Consider the following 22925-nt stretch of genomic DNA (forward strand, 5'->3'; position numbering starts at 1 on the left):
CAGCTCTTGGCCTTAGGAAATTGCATGCAGAATAAGAAGTTGAAGGCTGATTATGCTTGCATGGAGATAAGCTATAAATAAGTAATATGAAAGGGAAAATTATAGAATGTGTAACGGTGAAATAATTGACTCAAACATTTTTTTATAGCTAATAAATGACTGCCATTTAGTTGTAAACTTAATTAATGTAACTTCTTTTTAACTCTATAGTCATCTCAACTTAATAATCCGCAGTTTGTGTGGGTGGTCCCAGCTTTACGTCAGCTTCATGAAATCACTCGGTCATTTATAAAACAAACCTATCAAAAGCAAGACAAGGTAGGAACATACTTATTTTTAATTCTCATGTGTATAGCCTATTGTAATCATTGTAATACGTAAGCGTGGCTAAGGTCGTTGCATTGGTAGTATCTTACCAGCTTACGGTTAGTAATGTCAGTGGTTTTTAATCATTTGGAACTCTTTCAAAGGAGGTCTTTCTCTTAATATAGTCCTAACTCTTCTTGATTGCTAATTTATTAAGATAACTAGGCTAGCTTTTAAGAACATTAATGATAGTCCCCAAATTTGAAAAGATTACAAAATAGAATCCTTTCAATGACAAGAAGATGACTTTGTCTAAGGAGCTGGGTAGAGCTTGCTTGCTTGCTGTCAGGGATGTGGGGTGAGGCTCAGGAGAGCACGTAGGGCGCAGTAACTCTTCACAGAGCCACAACTCTCTTAGAGGCACCCTTAGCAATGTCTTAGTTCCCTAGTAAAGTCCAGATTGATTTTATTAACTGTCAGAAGTAATCTCATGTTTGTTCTTGCATCTGGGGCTACATTCTAAAATAAGAGCTATATTGCATTAAACAGCAAAATGACTGCAGATTCTCATGCCACTTTCATTTCTGTTTCTTTTGTTAAGAGCATTATTCAAGACCTGAAGAAAAATTTTGAAATAGTCAAACTGGTAACGGGAAGCTTACTGGCTTGTCACCGACTTGCAGCAGCCGTGGCTGGGCCTGGAGGCTTAACCGGCTTAACACTGGTGGATGGCCGCTATACTTACCGGGAGGTATCACTCACTGTGTTTGTGTTTTGTGGTTTTTGGGATTGGCTTAACTTTTTCTATTTGAACTGTAAAACAAAGATTTGTTGGGTACAACTATAGAAGCAATCTTTGTAATGTGGGAATGGTTTTAAGTCTTAACTATAGTTTCATTTTTTTTCTCTTTTTTTTCATTAGATTTATTAATTTGTGTTGTGTGTTTGTATGTGTACCACATGGGGGTCAGACGAGGGCTTCAGATTTCCTGGTGGTTGTGAACCACCACATGGGTGCTGGGAATTAAACCCAGGCCCTCTGCAATAGCAATAAATGCTCTGACCCACTGTGCTGTCTGCCTCCCACTCCTTTACTATAATTCAAATTAAGTTTAGAAAAATAGTATTTCTTAAGAACAATTGCTAGCTCTGTAGATCATACATTTTGTTTTTCAAATCAATTGATGGCAAATAATGTTTTTTTTTTTAAAAAATACCTTATCTGGGTATAGTGCCTCCCATCTGTAATTCAGGACTCCATTAGATCAGTGGTTCTCAACCTTCCTAATTCTGAGACCCTTAATACAGTTCCTTATGTTGTGCTGACCACCCCCCCACACCATAAAACTATTTTTGTTACTACTCCATGACTCTTAATTTTGCTGCTATTATGAATCATAATGTAAATATCCTGATATACAGGCTATCTTGCATGTGACGTTGTGAAAAGTTCCTTTGATTCCCCAGAGGGGTCACAACTCACAGGTTGAGAACTGCAGCCATAGACTGAGGTAGGAGGATCTTTGTGAATTCATGGCATGGGCTATATTGGTTGAATTCTAGGCTATTCTAGAATTCAGAGTAAGACCTGCTCTCTACAAAACAAAAAAAAACAAAAACTACCAGAAATAAAACTTAATTTCACCACTTGTGAGTATGAGGGTTCCTTCGAGATTACTGGAATTGAATATGATTTATATCTACAATCAACTGACTTTGTAATAAATTTGAGGTTGCTTCTGCTGCATTGAATTATTGGCTGATAAGTCCATTTGTCATATTTACTTTCTCATGAATTATATGACAAGTGTTCTGTGTAAATCTGTTTTATAGAATTTTATTGTAATGCTTCTTTTAGGACGACAGCCTCAAACAAGTTAACTAGTTGCATTATTGCTTTTTTCAGTATTTAGAGGCACATCTGAAATTTCTGGCATTTTTCTTACAAGAAGCTACACTGTATCTTGGGTGGAACCGAGCCAAAGAAATCTGGGAGTGCCTTGTGACTGGCCAGGACGTCTGCGAGCTAGATAGAGAGGTAAGGCCTGGGGTTGTGGGTTAGTGACATTGCACTAAATGCTGCCCTCCTCCGTGTGTCTCATGCCATCTGTGTTCTGCATCCTGTTTGCTATGACTGTGAGTATGTGAACACTGAATGGCGCAGTAGGAACTGTAAGTACTAGGGAAAACATGTCTTAAAAGACATCCATGATAGACATAAGTGTGTGGGCTCTTTGATCGTTTTGTTCAATTCTGGTTACAACACTAAAGCCAACAAAATGAATATCACTGAAGAATTATGGTAGAGTTTAGTTTGCTCTTTTCCTGTGAGATTAAATTTTAGATCACTGCTAAAAAACTTAGTTCCTGAAAATGTTGTATCTCTAGAAATGTAAACATGAATCAAGAACAATTACAGTAAAAATGCAAACACTTACTTTAACATTTACACTTGCTAACAGTGAGTCTTGGTCTCCTCTCATGACAGAATAATAATAGCTACTTCCTAGGCATATTAAAAGGACTGAGTGTGTGTCAGTGCTTAGCACTGGGCTCAGCAGACAGCAAGGCTTCCCTGAGTACTAGTGGGAAGGCGCAGGCATAAGATCCAGCGAGAGGTGTGAGTGCACACTCTCCTGGCCAGCAGAAAGACCTCCTGTCCCGTCTGCTTCGGAGCACCCAACATTTCAGGTTCCTGTGTCAGTTGAGCAGTTACAGGAGTGTTAGAAGTATTGAAAACGTCTCTTTACTATCTAGATGGCCGTATGTTTCTGTCTGCAGTGGATTGTGGTTGGTCTTAGGGCAGTTTTGTCTTAATCCACAGATGTGCTTTGAGTGGTTTACAAAGGGGCAGCATGACCTGGAGAGTGACGTCCAGCAGCAGCTCTTCAAGGAGAAGATTCTGAAATTGGAGTCGTATGAAATCACTATGAATGGTAGGGAAAACTTACAATTATTTGCTTTAGATTTTTTTAGAGTGAGAGATTTTATTCTTAACTTTAATCCTACTTCTCAGAGGCAGCTGAACAGTTTGTAATTCTCCACCTATATAACTGCGTGGTATTTTACTGAGATTTAAAATAACAGCCTAATAGATGAAATTGCCAAAATATCTTTGTATTCTTTAATAAATAGAATTCATTAAGTAAAGATATATTAATGTACATAATGCTTCCTTTCAGTTACTTCTTTTACTGAGTTATTTTATTGAGTTCTGTAAAACTCCATTTTGTAAATATACTGTCAGCAACTTTTAGTCTGCACTCAGGTGTGCAGCCTTGACTGCTTTCTAACTATAAACATTATCACCCCTAAGAGGAGCCCTGCACTGATTGGCAGCTAGTTTCCACACTTCCCTTGCCCAGCCTTTACTCTCTTTCCCTATGGACTGGCCCAGTTTGGTACAAGTGAAATCATACATACTACTTGGGGCCTTCCTACCTGGCTTCTGATTGTGGCAGAAGAGTAATGTGTTCGAAGCACACACAGGTTGTGACTATTGTCACTATAGGAGAATAATATTTCACTGTAGATGTCCCATTATTTTCATTCAGAGGTCAGTGAACATTTGTTGCTACCGTTTTGAGCTATAAATATTCACATAGTAGTTTTTTGTGTTCTCATTTCTTTTGGTTATGAATTTTAGAGTCACATTGCCATGAGATGTGACCTTTGAGAATCTGCCAAACTGTTTTTTTGCAAAGTAGCTGCACCGTTTCCTAATCCCACCAGCAGTGTATAAGGGTGCCAGCTTTCCTCATTGTCAGTACTTCTTATTTATCTGCCTTTTAAAAGGTGTCCTGGAGGGTACTCAGTTATGTCCTGTAGTAATGACTTGTGTTTTCCTGATAATGAATGATGCTGAACATCTGTTCAGACTGTTTTTTTGTCCATGTAAATAGATTCTTTGGAGAAATGTCTAGTTATGATTTTAACTTGTTTTTTTTTTTAATTAGACTGTTGTGTTGTACGGGCTCCTTATATACTGTGGGTATTAGCTTCTTATCAGATAGATCGTTTGTAAAAATTTTCCATTTTTTATGTTGTGTCCTTTTCTTGATAATGTCCCTTGAAGCACACAAGTCTTACAAATTCTGATTAAGTCTGGTTTACATGTATTTTCTTCTGTTGTTTGTGGGTTGTGGTTTTGATTTGTCTGGGTTTTTAGAACAGGATTTCTTTATGTAGCCCTGTCTGGTCTGGAACTTACTATGCAAACCAGTCTAGCTCCAGCCCATGTAGGTCTGCCTCTGCCTCCCAGTTAAGATTAAAGATGTATGGCTTGCTTGTGTTTTTTCAAAGGTATCTGGGGTTTTTTGAGATGGGATTTGGGTGGGCTGCCCAGGCTGGTCTGGAGTTTCTTGGCTCTGGGACTGCAGGCCTGCACCGTCATACACTGCACACCACACTTTTGATGTCTGTTTGAGAAGCCATTTCCAGGAACGCTGTAGTCTTCCCTTCTGTTTCACTTTAGACCTTCCCCGATTATCTGTGTCTGAGTGCATGGGTTTGACTGGCATTCTATACTCTTAGGTTTCAACTTATTTAAGACTTTTTTTGAAAATGTGAATCTCTGTGATCATCGGTTGAAAAGACAAGGAGCTCAGTTGGTATGTATCTTATTCTCAACCTAGATACATTGAAACATTCGATGTAACTTGATATTCAGAAGGAAAAAAACTGTCTTCTAATGGATTGAAACATAAACATGTTTGTTTAAATAAGGAGGTCTTTTACCTGCCTACTTGGGCATTAGTGGCAGAGGCTCCCTTGAAGGCCCCGGTGGCTGCATGACTAGCCCTGCCTCTCTCCCCAGCATCTAGGAAGTCTGCCCACTCATCATCTCTCCCATGTAAAGGCAGCTCTGCATCTGTGGTTATCAGGTGGGTTTCCAGGGCATTGATCCAGTAGGCTCCATGTAGCGATTCCCAAGGACCTGATAATGAAAAGATGGACATCCTAGGATGTGAGTAGCAAGGACTGCAGGGGAATATGGGGACAGACTATGAAGTAGGAAAATGGAGAGTGACAGAGTGCTCCTATTCATATCCGTCCTTAAGACAGAAAGACAAGCATTTGATCTTTTCTAAGTCCCTGGAGTTTAGGTCCTGCTACCTGAAGTACTCAGGATTTATACAACATACTCTAACTCTGTATTCTGCTATTTCTATCTGAGTTTTAGAAAGGACTGGATCGGGTTCCCAGCATTAGTAGCCTTTTCAGTTTCTGGTTGATTAGCTTCTCTGGGTAGATGGCTGCCTTGTGTCAGGGCTGTGTGGAGAAACATCTCTGCACCTGTTCTGGACGCCATGGAGGGTGCCTGTTACCTCTGGTGGCTTTTCATGTGAGCATTCCATGTCAGTGCAGTAGGGGGTTGACCTAATGGTCTTCATTTTGTTAAACAGAAGTTCAGACTCAATAACGTAGCAAAAAATAATGACCTGTGATTTTGTAATACTAGTGTACTATTAAGTTTAATTATATACATTTTAATTTTACACAGTACGTAGAAAAGTTGGAGTTGGTAGGAATGGATTTCATTTGGAAAATTGCCATGGAATCACCTGATGAAGAAATTGCTAATGAAGCTATTCAATTAATCATAAACTACAGTTACATTAATCTAAACCCTAGGTTAAAGAAGGTGAGTCCCCAAGGGAAAAAGTTACTCAGACATAAAAATGTAAAAAAAAAAAAAAAATTACGTATTTTGTTATTGATAAGTTGTGATCCTTGTTGTATTCCAATTTGATTTATTTTGGTATTTTGTCTTGACTAATGGTTACAATTAAATGCCAGAGTCTAATTTTAATTTCCATATACTTCTGACTTTCAGGACTCAGTGTCTTTACATAAGAAATTCATTGCTGACTGCTATACAAGACTAGAAGTAAGTAAAAAAAGTGGTCTTTTAAATGAGTTCTTTTCCCCTTTTATAAATTTATGTTTTCAGATAAATGTTGAATGTTGATATTTGTGGCTAGAGACTATTGGAGAATTGATCAAATGTACCATGTCATGGTGTTGGGAATAGGTGTGACCACTGATGTGGCCAGGGGCTAAGTGCAAATCATGAGAACTACATTCAGAACGAGGGGCTGGCATTGCTGTGGGGGCGTGTAACTCCAGTACTGGAGGCGACTCTCAGAGGGGGCTCACTTGGCCAGCAAGCCTAATCCAAAACACTGAACTTCAGGCTCAGTGTAGGGACCCTGTATCAAAAAACAAGGTGGAGGTCAGTAGATACCTGGTATTAAATTCTGTCTCCACTTGGATGAGCTCATGAGTGTACTCATGAACATATGTGCATATGTGTGCCTGCTGACAAACAGACACACACACCAATTACACTCTGTATAAAATCTTACCTTCTATCTCATCCCCTCTTTCTCCTATCTATCTGTCCTAGCTCCCACTTTTGGGACATAAGGAACCATCTATTGTACATAGATTCCACATTGGTACTAGGATGTCCATGCTTCACATAATTTATACAATAAATGCTGTTTGAAACCACAGCAGGAGACGTAGAAGTAAATGATGTTGGCAGTCTTTATTAATTAGAAGCCTATGGTTTAATATCATCTCATTCGCTTTGACCACCTTAGTTCCATCATGATGATTAAAGCATTAAAGATTAATGTTCAGTTGAAATCTGTGCTTAAGTTTTATAGCTAATGGGGAATTCCAAAAGTATAAATGTCACTGTCCTCCGATGTTAATAAATTGATCTTCCTCATGGCAAACGTGCTATTCTGTACTGTATACAATATTCCTCAAATTGTGACTTCCATACAAATATGTCACCATAAAAGATTTAAGTATTCAAGTTCTTGTATATGGAGTACAGTATAAGTAAGTATCCACATATCTCAAGTAGCTCTCTTTAATATTTTAGTGTGTGTGTGTGTGTGTGTGTGTGTGTGTGTGTGTGTGTGTAGGAGGGCACAGGAGGGAGTCATAGCCCGTGTTGCATATGTGGAGGTCAGAAGACAAGGTTTCCTGAAGGTGGTTCTCCTCCTTTCTTCACTTGGGTTCCAGGGATTCAGCGTGCATCCTCACGCTTTCTTGCCAAGTGTTTGACCTGCTGAGCCATCTCATAGCCAGCCCTCAGCTGGCTGATTCTGGCTGATTCTGCCTCCATAGGTTATTTGGTGAATACTGATTGTCACAACTGGAAAGAGCCTGGTTGGCACCTAGTGGTTAGAGGCCAGGGATCCTGTTAAGAACCTTGCAGTGCTCAGGGCAGCTTTTGCAACAAGAAGTTAGCAAAAGAAGTTAATGTCAGAAATCAGGGTGAGAAACCCAGATATAGAATATTATTTTGTACTTTTCAGGCAGCCAGTTCAGCACTCGGTGGCCCCACTCTAACACATGCTGTGACCCGAGCAACCAAAATGCTCACTGCAACTGCCATGCCAACTGTAGCAACATCAGTTCAGTCTCCATATAGGTAAGTGGCTTCAAAACCGAATACAAACATTAATATTGTTAAAAATGTTTGTGCTATGTCCTCCCCAACATCTCTTCACTGGGGTCCTCAGAGCTTCTGTTCTATCTTGGAGAAACACAATTGTATGTTTCCTAATATCCACCTTTTGTCAATGTCCTGAAGATCTGCAGGTCATCACTAGAGTCACCTGAGTATTATTTGTGCCTTGTGGACACATTGTTTTCTTTTACTTCATTTTCTACTGCTTTGATTGTGCATAGCCTAGTCATTAGGATTTAATGCTCCTAGTGTCCCTCTGCTGCCCTCTGCTGGCATATGCTTGTCAGTCCTTTTTATTCCTGGAGCAGTGTGTGTATTTTAACTTGCTGAGATATTACACACACACACACACACACACACACACACACACACACACACACACACACGATAATCAAGACAATGTCCTTTCCTTTCCTAGATTCTTTTAGAATCTGTTTTTAAAAAATGTGCTGAGTATTATTTGTAAGAATTTATTAATATGAAGAGATAGAATGAAACCTAACCCCCACAAGACCCCATTTTTTAGTGGTCAAAGTGATTATAGAATCAGTTCATGATAAGAATGAATGCTTTCCACATTCTTGTGTGCATACGTGTGTGTGTATGTTTGCATGTGTTTCTGTGTGTATATGCATGGAAATCTTACTACAATGTTTCTAAGATTTAGTTTAGTTGCTCAGTTCCTTAGCAGTTTATCTATCAGTCATTTATGGCCTATTGGATTGGGTTTTCCAGTTGCTACTTTAAATGAATATACTTTTAACTCTTTTCTAGCTCTTTTTATTCTGAATCTCAAACATAGCAAGCTAAAGAGACCACACAATTTTTAGAATGTTCTTATTTAAATGGTGTTAATAAACTATTTCAGAGTTGGATCTGAGTAAGAGTGTTGCAGTTCATCTCATTTCGATAGTTTTGAAAGAACCTTTTAGAATCGGTACTTGCTGTAGTCTAGGGAGTTTGGGTTACTCTACTGTAGTTTCATCATCACATGCTGTCAAGTCTTATTATCTCAGATGATAAGTAAGATTCTAGAAGTCATTGATCAAATAGACGTCAGATTTGATTTTCAATTAACAACTTGTGTTTGTGGTATATTTGTTTCCATTTGTCTTCTGATTTTTCCATCAAATTAGAACTTTGTCAGATTCCGTGTTTTTGCAGAATTTTGTGACATATTTTAGCTATAGGATTATGAACATCAAATTCTCTAATTGTTCTTGGTGGACTGGTAAACATGAAGGCCGAGAGACTTAGGTTCACTTTTTATGGAACAACTGTTTAAAAAGGAGAGGAAACATGAGAAGAAGCAGGCTTCACCCCCACCCCCCACCCCACCCATCTGAGCATGGCAGCTGTGAGCAGAGTTTAATACTGTTCAGTTTTGGCCAGTGAGTGTTTACTGTGATTCTGGGTTTGCTGACATAGAGTAGAACTGGGCTGAAGTCAGCAATTCATTTCATACATATTTTAAAACTTTGTTGGTCTTTGTAACTTACAGATCAACAAAACTTGTGATAATCGAGAGACTGCTGCTTCTGGCGGAGCGCTATGTGATCACAATAGAGGTATGGCCTCTCTTAGAGCAGTGTTACTCACGGTGCTGGGAGAGGTGGTGTAGCATGGGCTTCATGTGCAGTTGTGCCTCACTGTCTCACTCCTGCTGCCTTATCTCTTCCAAGGACTTCTACTCTGTTCCACGAACTATTCTACCTCATGGTGCCTCATTTCATGGACATCTTTTAACTCTTAATGTTACCTACGAGTCTACCAAAGATACCTTCACTGTAGAGGTAAGTTTACATTAATATCTCTACCTATTTTCATAAGAACGATGTTGGTGGAGATAAATGATGGTTCCCAATGATGCCTGATAAATAAATTGAAAATAAAGACTGAGATCTCTGCAAGCAAGCATGAGGACCTGCTTGGATCGCTAGCACCCAGGTGACACGCCGGGCATGGTAGTATGTACTTACAATCCCAATCCTGGGGACAGGCTCCAGGGAGATTGCTAGAGGTTATTTAGCCATTCAGTGAACTCTAGGTTCAATGAGTGTCTCAAAAAATAAGGTGGAGAGCAGTAGAATAAGGTACTTGACATCAGTCTCTGGTTTTCACACTCATGAATACATATACTCATACAACACCCACATACAAACATAAGATAAAGTAAGCCTGAAAGGAAAGGAAAGCTTGGAGTGTAAACAGATATGAAAACACAGTGCCAAGTGAAGGTGAGTGTTGTAAAGAGTGAGTGATAGTAAAGGCTAATAAGTGGGCTGAAGATGATGGTATTCATGAGGTATCTTGGATCAAGATGGGCCCTGAGATGGCTCGTGTTCAAGCAGGGATTTGAAAAACAGCAGAGTAATTGCTTTTCTTAGTACAGTCTTTTCAGAGAGAGAGCAGCAGGCATAAAAGCCCACAAGGCAGGGCTCTTGAGAGAGGGTGGGGATAGACGTGACTTCCAGGGTGGCATAAAGCACTTAACACTTGTATAAGGGGCCACCCAAGAGCAGAGTTCCTGAGAAGACTGCTGTCTTCCTAGTTAGCAGCAAAGGGTCCAGGACATAGCAGATGCTGAACAAAAGGCGACTCGGCAGTTCAGAGCACTTATTGCTCTTGCAGAGAGTAATGAATGAAGTAAATAAGTGAGTTCACTCACACCAGTGTTGTATTTTATTTTCTAGGCTCACAGTAATGAGACAATAGGCAGTGTCCGGTGGAAGATAGCCAAACAGCTGTGCTCTCCTGTGGACAACATACAGATATTCACGAACGATAGTCTGGTGGGTTTAAAGAACAGTTGTTGGCCTGTTGGCCCAGGTTGAATAGTTCCTCCTCTTGTACTCTCAGTAACTAAGAAACAACCTTTTGCAGCTAACTGTAAATAAAGATCAAAAACTCCTCCACCAACTGGGGTTCTCTGATGAACAAGTTCTTACCGTGAAGACTTCTGGCAGTGGGACCCCCTCGGGGAGCTCTGCAGATTCCTCCACCAGCTCCAGCAGCAGCAGCAGTGGGGCCTTCAGTTCATCGTACGCCATGGAACAGGTAGAGAAAGGGATTTACATCTGCTGCCTTTCTGCCTTCAGCCTGTACAGATTTGAGTGATCAGAAAGGTCTGGATAAAGAAGCTATGTAATTGAGAACTTATTTGGAGCAGAAAAGATACATAATTTCCCAGTCTTAATCTCGGGATGTCCTCCTGTCTGACCTCCTGCTGTCATCTCATATGTCTTTCTCTGTTGATCTGTTGTTTTTTATCTCTCCACTGGGTCCTCCTTCAGCACTCAGATGTGTTGTGCTATCTTAGTACTTTAGAGGCAGGGAAGGTGACGATTGAGTACAGTGTTTGCCGTACAGCCGTGAGGAGCTGAGTTCAGTCCCTAGCATCCGCATAAAAAGTAGGAATGGTGATACATGGCTATACTCCTGTCACTTGGAAAGCAGAGATAGGCAGTGACCTTCACTCCGTTCTGCAGTCACCCCCAAACTTTGTAGTGCCAGCCTCTCAGAACAAGTACTGTTTGTAAGTTTGGTTAGAAAAAGACAATTCTTTTGCTAGTATATATTTATGTTTAATGTTTCTCCCTCAGGAGAAATCTCTCCCTGGTGTGGTGATGGCCCTTGTATGTAATGTGTTTGACATGCTGTACCAACTTGCCAACCTAGAGGAGCCAAGGTAAATGCATGGATTTGTGCACATTATTAAAGTTAATGAACCAAGCAAATCTTACTTGAAATGTATTTCATTATATATCTAATATATATATATATGTACTAAATTTATTTCATAGTAGTACATAAATTTATACTAGAAGACCATATCGCTTATATGAAAGGAATTAAAGAAAGTTACTTGATTTTGAAATTTTCTCAGGATAACTCTCCGAGTGCGGAAGCTTCTGCTCTTGATACCCACGGACCCAGCCATTCAGGAAGCCCTGGACCAGCTCGATTCTTTAGGCAGAAAGGTATTCATATTTTTAACAGTTGCTTACCTAGCTTGAACTTTTGTAACATGATTCATTGAAAACATTACCTGAATCCTATGAAGGTCATTATGATATCATCTTTCTATAATACTTTCTCTTTTTTGAAAAATACCCTTGCCATAAGCTAAAACCAGATCCTTGTGTTGCTTTGTAAAAAGCCCAAACAGCTCCAATTATGAGATAGACTATTAGGAAGAGCCTTTTCTAGTGTCTTCTCTGTGCTCCTGGTATAAAAGGGGAGGCTGACGCCCAAAGAGACGTACTTACTATTCAGGGGTCAGGCAGTTCTGATGCATTGAGATGCTTGTCTTCTCGATGCTGGGAGGACCTCCACAGGTCTCAGGCTATGGAGTAAAGCACTAAGAGGTGAGAATGAAAACTTGGATTGATTTCATCAACCTGTGTCAGACCCCAGGAAGTCTTATGCCAGGTGATTTATTGCCAACAAAATTAAACACAGTCTAATTTGGAAAAAAAAAAAAGTTTCCTGGTGTAATATAATCTCCCTGTGCACAAAGAAATTACATTGAAGCCCAAATCAGGATACATGTCATTTCTTCCGAGAAGATGGGTTCTCAAGAGATGCTGCCTGTACTAGCTAAGGGCCTAAGGAAGGATCTGGTCTGGTTTGGTCATATAGATAGTGGAGGACTATTAGTAGTTACCTCTGGTTCTAGTTATGGGAGCGTGGGCGAGTCTGTGGGTATGCAGATAACGTAGAGTCGTTTAGACTGAACGTTTTACATGCCCATTCCTTTGCGACGACAATCCTACATGCTTCACATTCCTGGATTCACTGGAGATCTATGGGTCCAAGGACCTCTGTGTTCCCAAAAGATGCCTCCCTGGATCTGATCACTCCATGCCTGACGTCTTACATAACCAAGTCGCTGTTACTTTTTCCACAAGTAACACTTAAAGTTCATTCTGGCTGAGCAAGCTGGTGCCTGCCTATGTAATCCCAGCACTCAGGAGGCAGAATCAGAAAGATCTGAGTTTAAGGTCACACTGAACAGGGTCCTGTCTCAAAAAGACAAAGTTTGGCCATGATGACACTTGCCTTCATACAAAGCTTTGGGTTCAGTCCCTAGCACCGCAAAGAAAAAAATAAAAATAATAAAATTCATTTTATTTTAATTTTTAAAATATTGTTCCCTAAGAGAATTACACATCAACTATTTTATATGCCATATTCTTCAATTACGTTCTCAGAAGAAATTAATTTATACCCAAGTTGTTGAAACTGAGTTTTTTATTTAATATTCTAGTAGTTGAAATTTGGACCTGCTCAGTCATGTTATCTGAGGCTTAAGTGTTGAGATGAGAACTCATAACCTTAAAATACATTAGTACCAGTTGAAAAGAAGTCTTCAAGACTACTAAATTAGCAATCTTACAATTTTATTAGAAGCATAAAATGTAAACATGGAAACAAATTAAAATGACTACAAGTATTTCTAAAAATGTAGTCTCAAGGCATTCATGAAGTGTGTGACCGTCGTTCACTGAACTCAGTTGTACGGTGAGTTTGATGTTTTGTGAACAGAGAATTAGGAGGTCTTATGAGTCTCCCTGCCCCCCACACTTGTTTTGAGAACTGTATTATTGTGGTTTATGTTAAAGAGAAAAAGAGCACAAAGCACTGAGATCTGCTTCTCTTTAAAGTGTGATTTTTAAGACAACCGGTTTCTTTTTTTTCTACTCTTCCAAACATAGAAAACTTTGCTCTCTGAAACAAGCTCCTCCCAGTCTTCAAAGTCTCCTTCGCTTTCGTCAAAGCAGCAGCATCAGCCAAGTGCCAGCTCCATCTTGGAAAGTTTGTTTCGCTCTTTTGCTCCTGGCATGTCAACCTTCAGAGTGCTCTACAACTTGGAAGTAAGAAACACCATTTCCTTCCATTTTATTTGGCTGACACCAGAAACAAGTGACAGGTTTTTCTATGGGACTGATCTACCAAAAAATTGGAAAAAAAAAAAAAAACAAGTGAAACTTTTCACCTTTGAAAATTCTTAATTTTTTTTCCATTTATACCTCTATACATTGTTTACTCACAAACTAGCATCTAGGTAAAAGAATTAGGAAAACCTGTGTCAGACATCTCCTGGCCTTCCTTTGTAAGTTTTACAAGTCTATAATATGAGTTATCTTTAGCTTTTTTTTTTTAAAGATTTATTTATTTATTATATGTAAGTACACCGTAGCTGTCTTCTGACACTCCAGAAGAGGGCATCAGATTTCGTTACGGATGGTTGTGAGCCACCATGTGGTTGCTGGGATTTGAACTCCGGACCTTCAGAAGAGCAGTCGGTGCTCTTAACCACTGAGTCATCTCGCCAGCCCCATCTTTAGTTTTCTTGATTAAATACATTGTAATATTTCTTTAAATTGTCGTTTGTTGCCATTGACAGATTTATGAAGAATTTGTCAGAAAGCATACTAGCATTACTATTTCAAGTTCTAAGAAGGCTATTAAATGAATTAAAGCAATTATTATCTTCTATTATTTTATTATCTCTTATATTAATCATTCAGGGTTTTATAATAAATCTATAGACTGAAGTAGCTTCAACCACAATTTATTGGGTATAATGGTGGAGACTGGCCAACCCCAGATCAAACATCAGCGGACTCAGGACTCAGTGTCCGATGAGAACCTGCTTCTGGCTCATAGACATTGTGCTCTCACTGGGCCCTCACTTGGTAGACAGAGGGTGAGAGAGCTCTCTGAAGTCACTTAGAGCACCAGTCCACCTCATGCCTCATCATCTTCAGGACCTAATCATTTCCATAGCCCCAACACCTTGTAATACACTAGGAGTTAAAATTTCAAAGGGTGAACTGGGGGGGGAGGGGCATACAAACATTCAGTCAAATGCAGCTACCTCATTAAAAGTAGCTTTAAATGAATATATTTAATTCACCAGACACTACTTGTTTCCTGTGTACAAATTATTACAGTAGTTAAAAAAGACAAAGTCTTGACTTCCAGGTTTTTAAGTAAGATACACGGGATGCTAGGTACTCAATCAGGAAAGCAAAGCATAATCCAAGGGGAAGTGTCCGGGTGCGAACATTTCTGCTCGTAGATCACCCTCTAATCACTGTGTTTGTAGAAGATAAAGCCGTGACTGAATCGGCTTTATTCTAGAGAGAGATGTTCACACCAGTAACTAAGCAGCCTTGGTGTGTCATAATACCTAAATGGACAACGGGTGTCCTGATTAGTATGTGTCCTGAGCATCACAAGTGCATAATTAGTGAGGGAAGCATGTATTTTCCCTGAAGTGTACTCATCTAATCTAATTTGGAGTCTACAGTTATCCCTTTTCTGTTCCACTTGTTGCTTATATGTTCAGAGCATGATGATATTACATATTAGCCGTAGAGTATTCATTGTTCTGAAAAGACAGGTTAGTTTTAAGAGAGGAACATATTTAATAAATGATCTTAAAATTAAATAATGCCCTTATATAACATGGACATTTGAAAATAAGTATAATATTCCAAAACAAAATTGTCCGGAAGTTTTTGGCCTGATTACATTTTTCATCTTATGATTTGTACTGGGTTTATTGCTTTTGAGTAGATGTTTCTGGAAAGCTAAGGTGTAGTTTTATCATCTGTATTTAAGAGCACCTAGTAAAGCAAGGCTGTGCTGGCAGTGGCATCACAAGCTACTAAAGTTCATAGTCTTAGAGCCAAAGCACTGATTATAAACACCTCCAGTGTAAGTCTAGGCCTGTAAAGTAACTGAATTCCTTCCATAGATCTCTTTTGCTTCAAATGTACAAACTATGTGGGAAACATCTATTCCAAAAGCACTTGTTTCTGCTAGTTGCTGATATCATCAGTTTCTTCAGCTTTTGCTCATTAGTTTACACTGTCTACCAGGAAACCTCAAAACTAACACCATAAATACCTGTCTCTTTGAGGAGAATTGATTTTCACTAAATTGTTGCTGAGTATGGGGGGGGGGGTGCATGTCAATGGCTAACTGTGCACAGGAAGGACGACAGAGCAGAGGATTCCCCTTCTCTAAGCTGTGCTTATTCTCTGAAACTGGGAACCCCTTCCCAAAGAGAAGAGAGTGTCTCTCATAAAAACATTAAATGCACAGACTCGTAACGCTCGTAGTTTATAGATGGAGAGTTTGTAGAATAGAAAAGTATGCTGAGTTCAAAATATCTAGTCTAGAACTAAGATTGTATGAGATTTTTAAATCATAACAACTAAATGCACTATTGTTTCCTGGACACTTGTTTGTGTTGCTGCTCACTGAGTGCCTTAACATTGTCTTTCGCTTCTGTTGCACCTGGTACATGTAGTCATTATCCTCCTTTCGATGATAAGGAAAAGGAGGCCCTGGGGAAATTACGTGGCAGCAAAGGAACCTGTCCTGAGCTGTGTCAGTAAGAGTGCGCGCCGCAGAAAGTGTCAGAGTGACTAACTTGGCTGCTTTGCTCCCCAGGTCCTAAGCTCCAAACTCATGCCCACAGCTGACGACGACATGGCAAGAAGCTGCGCAAAGTCCTTCTGTGAGAACTTCCTCAAAGCTGGAGGCTTGAGGTTTGTGAGTTACAAAACCCATCCTGGTCATAGTGGTTTATTTCTCCCACATAAGCCTTGCTTATTCCTCCAGTGAACTCTGTGAGGCATTACATAATGAGGTTAGAGCAGGTAGGAATGGCACCTTGATGTCTTAGGGTGTTTCTATTCATTTTCTAACTTTTCATTACTTGGGAAAACTTAGTGAAGAATGTCTCTCCCCTCTGCAAGGGAGGGAGATTTTCAAGAAAAGTAACTGCCCCTTCTTTCCCTGAGACAGGGTCTTAGTCTGTAGGCCAGGCTAGCCTGGAATTAACTTTCTGATTCAGGCAGGCCTGCAGTGATTATGTTAATTCTACAGCTTTTGCTTCAGCCATCACATCCAGTTTTCATTCTGCATTTTAAAAATGTTCTTCTTTAAATGCTCATTTCAAATTACCCAGCAGTTTGCATGTCTTTGGTAATCAAAGCATTGTTCTTGAACTTACTGTGTGCATTTGTAGTTTATATGTTATGCATTGTTGTAAGCAGTGGGAACAGAAAGCAGTGAGTAAAGTAGACAAAAATGTATGTCCCCATAAAGCTTGCCGTCTCCTAGAGAGGGAGACTGACAGGAGGCCAGTAAGGGAAGGCTCGTGTTAGGGGATCAGGAGCTATAGAAAGACACAAAAGAGGAAGCTAAGGAGTAAGCTTGTGGTTCTTAATGGTAGCTGAGAAAGGGTCTACTTGGTGAGGTGACATTTTTACAGAAACTTGAAAACTAGGAAGCAACAAAGTTTGGAGAGCAGCTAGTTGTCCACTCTGTGGGAGCTGCCTGGAAACTGGGTGGGACACCAGAGGCCAGAGTGCTCGAAGCCAGTGACTTCCGCCCTATAGAATGTGGCACTCTGCGACACTCGGGATCAGGATGTGTAGCACCTCAGTCGGCTCTGCACACTCTGCCTTTCTGTTCACACGGGAAGCTGTTGAACAGCTTTGTGCAGATGAGTACCATGATCTGATTTATGTTCAAAGAATTACTCTGCTGGACCTTCCAAGAATAGATTTCTAAGATATGTAGAAAGTTGGTAACTAGTCATTTATCGAATATTGCATTTAGTTTTCTATTTTAAAGAAATTCAAGTCTTTAATATTCTATCTTTATTCTTTCTTTGCAGTTTGGTTGTAAATGTCATGCAGAGAGATTCCATCCCATCGGAGGTGGACTATGAAACAAGGCAGGGTGTTTATTCTATCTGTCTACAACTTGCAAGGTATGAAGATGTATTGCATTATTCTCTCAAGGCAATGTTTTACTTTTCTTGTCAATTTTTATCATTTAAACGAGCATGAAATAACTTTGAATGCGCATTGCCTTCTCTGTGGAAGGTTTTTACTTGTTGGACAGACAATGCCTACATCATTAGATGAAGACCTCACCAAAGATGGCATAGAAGCCCTTTCTTCCCGCCCATTCCGAAATGTCAGCCGGCAGACAAGCAGACAGATGTCCCTGTGTGGGACCCCAGAGAAGTCGTCCTACAGACAGCTGTCAGTGTCAGACAGGTCTTCCATTAGGGTCGAGGAAATCATTCCCGCTGCTCGAGTTGCAATACAAGTAAGTAGTCGGTGAACTCAGCAAGTACCAAGTACCCCCTGCTTGGAGAGGGAGCTGGGAATCTAGAACAGCCCCAGTGTGGCACTGCTTTCAAGCAGTGTAGCTTGAGTAGGAAGGAGACTGACTGAATTCAGAAACCATGTGATCAGGGTGAAAGTAGCAAGTGTAAAAGTCCAGAAACACCAGTCACCTGCGCTGCTGTGTGTGGTTAAGGCACGAGGCCCTAAAGATTAGATGGGAAACAGAATGAGGGAGCTGGAGAGATTTGTTCACGTAAAAAGAACAAAACCGGAGCTCACATGCTGAGTGACAGGATGTTCATGGGAGCTGAAGTGTGCTGTGTAGGAGGGGACGTGGCAAGAAAACAATGATTGGGTAAAACCAGAGCATGGGATTAGGGGCTACAGGTCCTAAGGAGCGTATGTGAGGCTGATGTGAGAAGGGCAGTCCTTTGAGATCTAGGAGGGGAGGGTTGTACTCCGAGGCCCCAGTCAGAGAAGCCAGCATGTCTTTCTCACAATACCCTTTCCATGCCTCCTTAGACTATGGAAGCAAGTGATTTCACTGCCACCGTAGCTTGTTTCATGAGACTGTCATGGGCTGCAGCTGCAGGACGGCTTGACCTTGTTGGAAGTAGCCAGCCAATTAAAGAAAGCAATTCTCTCTTTCCTGCTGGGATCAGAAGTAGACTCAGCAGCTCAGGTACTGATTTAAAGTGGGACGGGGCTTTTAAGTAAACACAGAGCAGTGTGTTCCCCTGTGGCTTTTTGGTCCTCATTAGTGTGTGTGTGTGTGCCTGTGTACTTAGGCATACATGTGTGTGTATATTTATAACAGTAATAATTAAAGAGGACGAGGCCATAAATTTGAGGGGGGGCGGTTATGGGAGGTAGAAGTGACGTAAATACAATGTCCATGTAGAAAAATCTCCATAGCAAAAAGGACAATAATAGAACATTGGGCAAGAATTAGCTGTAAGAATAATCCATGTGCAGATTTGTTAGACTATAAAAAGAAACTTTTCCTCTTGTTTTTGAACATGATTAAAAAATGCATGAGTCTTGGCACCTTATTTAAGAGAAAGGGCATTTATTAGCACATGGAATAAGTGCAGATGTCAAGTCCTGCCATCTTAGATTTGCTGAGTGTAAAGGTGTTGCAACTATAATTTCTGGATGAAACATAAATTTCCCAGAAGTCTAGCAGGGTAAACAGCTCTTTTCTTGGTTTGGCACAGCTCCATGCCCCAACTCCAGAGAGTGTGTGTGTGGGGGGGGGGGGGCGCCATGCATAGCATATGTGTGAGCTAGAGACCAATATAAGATTAGTGTTCCTCAGATATTTTTGTTCTCTCTCTGGTCTGGGGTGAGAGCGGCTGTTTTGAGATAGGTTTTCTCGAGGACATAGAAATCACCCATCAGGCTGGGCTGACTCAGCAAGCCCTAGGAATGTGCCTGTCTCCACCTCTAGCCCTGTTAACTTATTTTCTGTTGGGCCTTTTCATGTAGCTTTATTACCTAGCTTTGTTAGTTCTTCCTGCTCTATATGTTTATAAATACATCAGTAGTAAAAGGTTTTTCTAGTTTAGCTTGGTTTGGGTTTTTTGAGATAGGGTCGCGCTATTGCCTTGGCTGGCCAGGTGCTTGCTCTATAGACTAGGGTGACCCCAAACTGTCTACCCTGCTTCTTCAGTGCTGGGGTTGAAGGTGTGTGCCACTACACCCAGTGTAATCATATTTTTTAATTATGGCAGAATATACAGAAATATTAAGTAACTTATATTTTTAGTATTCTTGTGTCCATGTAGTCTGTTGAGATCATCTTATAAGACACAAGGCATTCTCCCACCTGAAAGGAGCTTTGTCATGTGAAAACATTTTGAATCCCTGCAAATGTGTTTAAGACAAAGCAGCTGGTGTGCATCAAATAGGGAGATGACATCTCCTGTTCCCTGGCAATGCTTTGTTGCATATTTACTGTTGCACAAGGACTGTGGGTCTTACATTACAATACTGCATGCTCCTAGGAGCCATAATAAACTGTGTTCCCTGCTTTCAGGAAGCAATTGCAGCTCTAGCAGTGAAGGAGAGCCAGCAGCCCTGCATGCTGGAATCTGCGTCCGGCAGCAGTCTGTGTCCACCAAAGATGCCCTGATTGCGGGAGAGGCTTTGTCTCTTCTTGTTACGTGCCTGCAGCTTCGGAGTCAGCAACTGGGTAGGAGGCGGCTTATTAGTAATTCATTTCTTTCCGAGAAAAGCCAGGTTTCTGTTAAGAGTTGGCATTGCTTTATAAAAAGCTCCTTTTGATGAGAGAAGAGATAGAGTGAGGATGTAGAACAGGAGAAAACAGTGCTCGAGTGGTTAATTCTGGAGGAATGTTTGAGTGTTTGCTGAGCCTTTTGTGTACATACACATCCATGTCCACACAGACAATTCTACATCAGGTGTTACAGGGTGCCATGTCTGCTCTTTTGGAGATAATTGTAACTAAGGAATTGAAGCGCCCAGGTTACTAGTTCATAGTAAGTAAATTCTGTCAGAATTATATTGCTAGGTCTAGCTCTATAATCTTTGCTAATGACTTCTAGTGGGTGGAGATACTGGGCCTTAGTTCCTCAATATCTTTGCTCTGTCTTCTCCTTTTCTTGGTGATTCATCTATTTTCACAGCCTTAAATCCACGTGACACTGTTACCCTCCATGTTAGTGTGAGTCTTCAGTCTGGACACCCTCCTCATCACCATACTTGAGATATCTCAAACCTAACGTGATCTTGCCCATAACACTCAGAAGTTCTACCAATTTCTGAGCAGAGCAGTTCCAGCTTCCTGCATTCTCTGCCTAAGAACCTTGGAGTAACTATGACGTTCGTTTTCCTGTCTCTGCTTCTGTTATGTGAGCGTGACCTCCTTCCGAGTCTGGATTCCACCTGTTTGTACCCCTTTCATGTGTCCACACTGCCTCCACCTCTTAATTGGATTGTACCAATCAATGCTGACCTAATTTTTCTCCCTACTCCTGTGCTTCCACTTTATTCCTTAGGCATGCTCCTTCTTCAGAACTCCCAGGGTTCTCTGCTTATCCACAGTAAAACCCAACTCTTTACTAAGTCCCCAAACCCAACACAATCCAATATAGCAGTGATTCTGTTTCTCCCTCCTTCCTGGCCTCTTTGCTATTTCCTCAATACATAGATACATTACTGCCACAGGTCCTTAACACTGGCTGTCCCTCTTTCCTCTTAATGCTCTTTCCTCAAGTCTCTGCACACAGAACACCCTGGTTAGACTTTCCCTGACCATCTTCCCAAAAGCCTAAGCCTTCCCCGTGCCCTCACACAACCCAAACCCTTCCCTCACTTTTCAACATCATTTGTTTTCATAACCGTCTGTACAGTACAGTCACTTTTCATGGTATTGCCATCATCCCCTCTCCTCCAACTGCGCTGAGCTCCACTAAGCCAGAGACTTGTTCATTGCATCCCCTGCTCGATCTCCAGCCCCCAAACACTTTGTAATGTGCAGGAAGCTCTCAGGAAATAGTCAGAAGCAAGGTAACTTCAGTACTGGGAATTGTACTAATTGTCTAGTCTTAGCTGTAATTACTTATTTCAGTCCACCACAGATAAAGATGTGATGGGCATAGTGTGCTTTCTATAACATCCAAACTAATTGTATAAGTCAGAAGTTAAAATTATCAAGATAAACGTAGAAATTAGACATTAATAGTTCCAACTTATAATTAATTAAAGTAATAACTGCACAAATTTTCTGAGAACAAATGAACTTGAAGATTTTTATATGGGAAGTTTAAATCATTATGAAATATCTTTTTAAAACTGTACCATACTCATAATTTAATTTTCCTGAAATTGTTTGAGACATTTTCAAATTGAGAAAATATAACTTCTCCAAGTTTTTACCTCATCATGTGTGAACTTAGTTTAAGGTGTATTCTATAGTTAGTGGCACTGTAGTTTATAGAGAGAGGACTTCCTTCTTCTGTAACTGGCACACATGGCAGCACAGGGCAGTAGCTGGATGTTCCGTGAGGCACGTTCAGTCCCCAGGGACTAGTGGGCAGTCACAGAGACCATTGTAGACAATCCTGGGGTTTGCCTCTATGGAGAAAGGGAAATTTTCTGCTTAATTTGGTCTTAAGGAATGACTTAGGAATACTGTCATTTTGTAAGTGCGTCACCTGATTCTCTCCTTCTACCCTTCATCCCCTTGTTTTCCTTAGCGTCTTTCTACAGCTTACCATGTGTTGCTGATTTTATCATCGATATTCTGCTCGGATCACCAAGTGCTGAGGTAAGGAGTTCTATTACTTAGCGAAAGACCTTTTGGTCTTGTTATGGGCTTTCATAAAGGCCTACAGCATTTTGGCAAGTACAGAAGGAATGGCTACAGACCACCACCCTGGAGGAAAAGTGCCCATTCAGACTACACTCTCTGCCTTCTCTTTCTCCCTCCACACTCCAACAAAGGTTTCAGCACTGGGGTTAGAACTGATTGATGTTTGAGCTTTGTTGATAATGAAGAGCAGCCTCTAGTGTTAAGCATCTGTTAACTGCAAAAGCAGCAGATGGAGGCTTCGGCATGTTAGTCAGAGGCTGGAGAAATCACCTTTCAAACCATGAACTTTTGTTAGGTTTTAATTCTTTTATATGTGACAATGAAAATAAACTTTTTAAATATTTGAAAATAGGGTTTATTTTCATTGAGTTATAAACCTGTTAGATCAAGTAAAATTGTAGAGTAATTTGGGAAATTAGTTTCCAAACCACACTTATTTATTTATTTATTTATTTAAAGATTTATTTATTTATTAAATGTGAGTACACTGTAGCTGTCTTCAGACACCCCAGAAGAGGGTGTCAGATCTCATTACGGGTGGTTGTGAGCCACCATGTGGTTGCTGGCATTTGAACTCAGGACCTTCAGAAGAGCAGTCAGTGCTCTTACCCACTGAGCCATCTCNCCA

The 22925-nt window shown here is 40.5% G+C and overlaps 1 protein-coding gene across 1 annotated transcript in view; it reads left to right on the plus strand.

The window, feature by feature from the left end:
- Usp24 (ubiquitin specific peptidase 24) overlaps window positions 1–22925 on the plus strand; it is a 126111-nt gene that overhangs the window by 58048 nt on the left and 45138 nt on the right. Inside the window, exons 17-37 of the mRNA XM_021159480.2 lie at window positions 211–318; window positions 908–1057; window positions 2213–2344; window positions 3131–3242; window positions 4840–4916; window positions 5810–5950; window positions 6143–6196; window positions 7644–7759; window positions 9300–9366; window positions 9481–9591; window positions 10492–10590; window positions 10682–10855; window positions 11401–11486; window positions 11685–11778; window positions 13516–13674; window positions 16268–16365; window positions 17502–17597; window positions 17713–17941; window positions 18484–18643; window positions 20000–20155; window positions 22182–22252. Of these exons, the coding sequence (XP_021015139.1) occupies window positions 211–318; window positions 908–1057; window positions 2213–2344; window positions 3131–3242; window positions 4840–4916; window positions 5810–5950; window positions 6143–6196; window positions 7644–7759; window positions 9300–9366; window positions 9481–9591; window positions 10492–10590; window positions 10682–10855; window positions 11401–11486; window positions 11685–11778; window positions 13516–13674; window positions 16268–16365; window positions 17502–17597; window positions 17713–17941; window positions 18484–18643; window positions 20000–20155; window positions 22182–22252 (2490 nt within the window). The remainder of the gene's footprint in view (window positions 1–210; window positions 319–907; window positions 1058–2212; window positions 2345–3130; window positions 3243–4839; window positions 4917–5809; window positions 5951–6142; window positions 6197–7643; window positions 7760–9299; window positions 9367–9480; window positions 9592–10491; window positions 10591–10681; window positions 10856–11400; window positions 11487–11684; window positions 11779–13515; window positions 13675–16267; window positions 16366–17501; window positions 17598–17712; window positions 17942–18483; window positions 18644–19999; window positions 20156–22181; window positions 22253–22925) is intronic.

Source organism: Mus caroli, chromosome 4 (genome assembly GCF_900094665.2).
Source record: "Mus caroli chromosome 4, CAROLI_EIJ_v1.1, whole genome shotgun sequence".
Lineage (NCBI taxonomy): Eukaryota > Metazoa > Chordata > Mammalia > Rodentia > Muridae > Mus > Mus caroli.